At 49.3% G+C, this 3502-nt stretch overlaps 1 protein-coding gene across 2 annotated transcripts in view; it reads right to left on the minus strand.

Moving 5' to 3' along the window:
- Nucleotides 1–899: 899 nt before the first annotated feature.
- Nucleotides 900–3502, minus strand: part of ID2 (inhibitor of DNA binding 2, dominant negative helix-loop-helix protein) — a 5314-nt gene continuing 2711 nt past the window's right edge. Inside the window, exons 3-5 of one of the 2 annotated variants that reach the window (XM_011965331.1) lie at nt 2841–3500; nt 2446–2509; nt 900–1666 (exon numbers count right to left, since the gene is read on the minus strand). In XM_011965331.1, coding sequence (XP_011820721.1) covers nt 2453–2509; nt 2841–3395 — 612 coding nt within the window. In that variant the 5' untranslated portion in view covers nt 3396–3500 and the 3' untranslated portion in view covers nt 900–1666; nt 2446–2452. Of the gene's footprint in view, nt 1667–2445; nt 2510–2590; nt 3501–3502 lie in introns of those variants that run through there. The other variant, XM_011965332.1, reaches the window with a different exon arrangement.

Consider the following 3502-nt stretch of genomic DNA (forward strand, 5'->3'; position numbering starts at 1 on the left):
GGACTCCTCGGTGGCGTCGCCCGAACACCTGCTCGGCCCCAGGTGAGCCCCAGGTGAGCTGCTGCCCCACCCAGACCCCTTCCTCCCCGGGTTCGCGTCCACCTGGGACCCGCCTTCCAGAGCCTCTCAGCCCACCTCGCGCCCCGGGACCGAAAACGCAGACCGGTCCGGAGCACGTGGCCGCCCACGGTCTCTGGCTTGGAAGGGCTTCTGCCCGCTCTGCCTCTTCCTTCCAGTCCAGGGCGGCCGTCAAGGCTGAGGGCGATTGAAAAGTCCGGGAAAATGCGTCTGGCCCAGCCCCGTCTCCGGAGGCCTGGGGGTGGGTGGGGTTGGGGGAGGCTAAAGGTGTGGACGAAGGCGAAGCCAAGGAGGCATCAGGAGCCTGGGGCCAGGTGACAGCTTAGTTCCCTGGGCAAATAGTAACCCTCGGGTGTTTCTGCCTTCCCTTAAATCTGAAATCATGTTCTGAATTCTGTACAGCCTCTTTCCTTCTCCTGATTAACTTTCATTTACTCCGGAGAAGCGTCTTAACGCCCACTCACACAGGTAGTCCCCTTCCACACTCCCAGACTCACAACCACAACTCATTCTTGGCTTTAAACTCAGCCCTAAGGCACAGAACCAAGCTTTCCCTTCAGGACTCAGAGGCATTTCTGTGCTCAGAGCCTCCCCAGTCCCTGCCAACTCAGCACCCTGCCTTACCACACATCTGATAAGGAGATTCTCTGTACACAAGTAAAGGCTTCGGGGATGCTGGTGGGGAGATGAGGGAGAAGGGGATAAAGAAAATGTGTGTCGGGATGGGATAAAGAAAATGTGTGTCGGGGTGCGAGGGAGAGAGAGAGAAAAGAGCGAGTGAGTGCCAGAGAGATCTTAAAAACCACTCGGAGTTCAGGTACTGACTTCAGACATGTTTTATTATAATCTTATACAGTCTACATAAATTTGAACTTGTATTTATTTGGGTTCAGTTATAACATAGCATAATAAAAATCAAAGCACTGGTCCTCTGAAATAAAGCAGGCAATCACCATTCAATAAACACACTTGATTTATTTTGTATAAAAGGGTTAAGTTTACAACTAAACTTTTATAAAAAGTTTAGCATGAATAAGTACATCATTACACTTTTTAAAGCAGAAATAGACATCTCTGCCACTATACAAGAAAACTCTAATTAAAGAGTTCACAAGGTTTCACTCAATAGATATATATTCATATATAAATATATAAACAGCATTCAATAGGCTTGTGTCGAAAAGGTAATTTCTGACCAAAAGACTTCATTTAAGTGACTGAATACTGGATCCTTCTGGTATTCACGCTCCACCTTTGAAAAAAGGCAAAGTCTGCTTAGATTGGGCAATTCCTTGTGATTTTAACGTTTTCGCTCCCCATGGTGGGAATAGTATATAAAGAAAACCTTCCAACTGCAGAAAGGGCATTTAAAAGTCTTTTTCATAAATAACGAATATCACAGTCCAACTCAGAGAATACCCTGAAAAGATGATCATTCTTAGTTTTCCTTCCATTTTTTTTTTCTTTTCAAAAAGGTCCATTCAACTTGTCCTCCTTGTGAAATGGTTGAAAAGTTCAGCACTCAAAAGATTCTGTGGATTTGTTGTTGTTGTTGTTGTGCAAAGAAAAAAAAAGAAGTCATGAACACCTGCAAAAGATTGGGAGAGAAAGGCATGTTTAAGAGAATGTAACCTAAGGGCAGAGGCGGGCAGACTGGCGCCGGGAGGAAGCCACAGTTTGAACATTTAACCAAACACTCAAAGATTGGGCAAACCCTGGCGTCCAGATGCAACACACACACTCGCCTCGACAGCGCAAATTAAACATTAAAATAGCAGAGACTCAAGGGAAAAACTTCCCAACCCAATCTCCTATTTGGATCTCCAACAGCAGTGCTACAGGCGCCAGTCTGCTTCTTGTAACAATTATTTGATTGAAAACAGCCCTTTAGTTAACAGATAGGGAAGTCTGGGATCCCACATCACAGGGTCTAAGGCACAGGGTAGCAATCCTCAACTAGCCCAGAGAATCCCAGAGGACTATAGTTTTAGGGAAGCAGGATCACTGTGGAATTTGTGGCGATAAGATTAATTACAGTGGAGGTTAGTACCTCATAGTACCAGAGAAATCGTAGGAAGAGCCAGGGCATTACATTTGCTACAAAGCCAATACACACGTTCCTCGGCCGCCTTCGTAGTAAGTTATTGGCATCATTTCCTTTTAAAGGAAAATGTTCTGTGATCTCGAGTACCCAGAACTACAAGCTCCTTCATGTCTAGTGAGACAATGTAGTACGGGTAACACCGCGAAGTAAGCATGCATTTACCAAATCAGACATTTTACAGATACACAAGCAAAAACACATGCGCGCACGCACACACACACAGAAGGGCAGTTTACCCACGGGTGGCACAAGCAAACACTCACCGCTTATTCAGCCACACAGTGCTTTGCTGTCATTTGACATTAACTCAGAAGGGAATTCAGAAGCCTGGAGAGAAAGAGGATAAAGAGTACGAGGTTAAGACAATGTTAAGTAGAAAGGGTTTTTGTTTTGTTTTGTTTTTTTGAAGTAGTCCACAGACCAGCAAGTTCCATTAAACACGTTTATGGTAACAATTCAGATTCAAAAACAGACGCATTAACATGTCAGGAACTTACTAGCAATTTCACGCACAGCTCAATCTACGGCAGATTCTTATGAAAATAAAGTTAAATAGCTCATGCGAAAGTCACCGTCTGGGCTACGTATCTCCTAGTGACAGCCCAGGCGACCGCGGGAGTGTGCGGCGGCGGGGCGGGGGCCCCGGAGCAGGTCTTACCTGCAAGGACAGGATGCTGATGTCCGTGTTGAGGGTGGTCAGCGGCGTCCTGGACGCCTGGTTCTGCCCGGGTCTCTGGTGATGGAGGCTGACAATAGTGGGATGCGAGTCCAGGGCGATCTGCAGGTCCAAGATGTAGTCGATGACGTGCTGCAGGATTTCCATCTTGCTCACCTTCTTGTTCTGGGGGATGCTGGGCACCAGCTCCTTGAGCTTGGAGTAGCAGTCGTTCATGTTGTACAGCAGGCTCATCGGGTCGTCCACCGGGGTTTTGCTCCGGGAGATGCCCAGGCTGTGGTCCGACAGGCTGTTTTTCCTAACGGACCTCACGGGACTGAAGGCTTTCATGCTGACCGCGAGGGAAGGCGAGACCGGGAGGGAGCTGGCTGCCCTGAAGCTCAGGCCGCCGCCGCCGCCTGCTGAGCTAGCTGCGCTTGGCACTGGGCTCGGCTCAGAATGAAGCCCGAGCCCGGCGGGGCGGCTTTTATCCGCACTCGCCGGGGCCACACGCTCGGGCTTCCCTTCGTCCCCATTGGTGGAAGGAAGCGCGTCCATCAAGCCGAGCGGGCGCTTTCATTGGCAAGCGCGGGCGCGGGGCGTGGGCTCGGTTCTTCCGCGTTCGCAGCCAATCCCCGCGGGGTGGGCGGGACGCGAGCCCAGCT

The sequence above is a fragment of the Mandrillus leucophaeus genome, unplaced genomic scaffold, assembly GCF_000951045.1.
Source record: "Mandrillus leucophaeus isolate KB7577 unplaced genomic scaffold, Mleu.le_1.0 Scaffold72, whole genome shotgun sequence".
Classification (NCBI taxonomy): Eukaryota; Metazoa; Chordata; class Mammalia; order Primates; family Cercopithecidae; genus Mandrillus; species Mandrillus leucophaeus.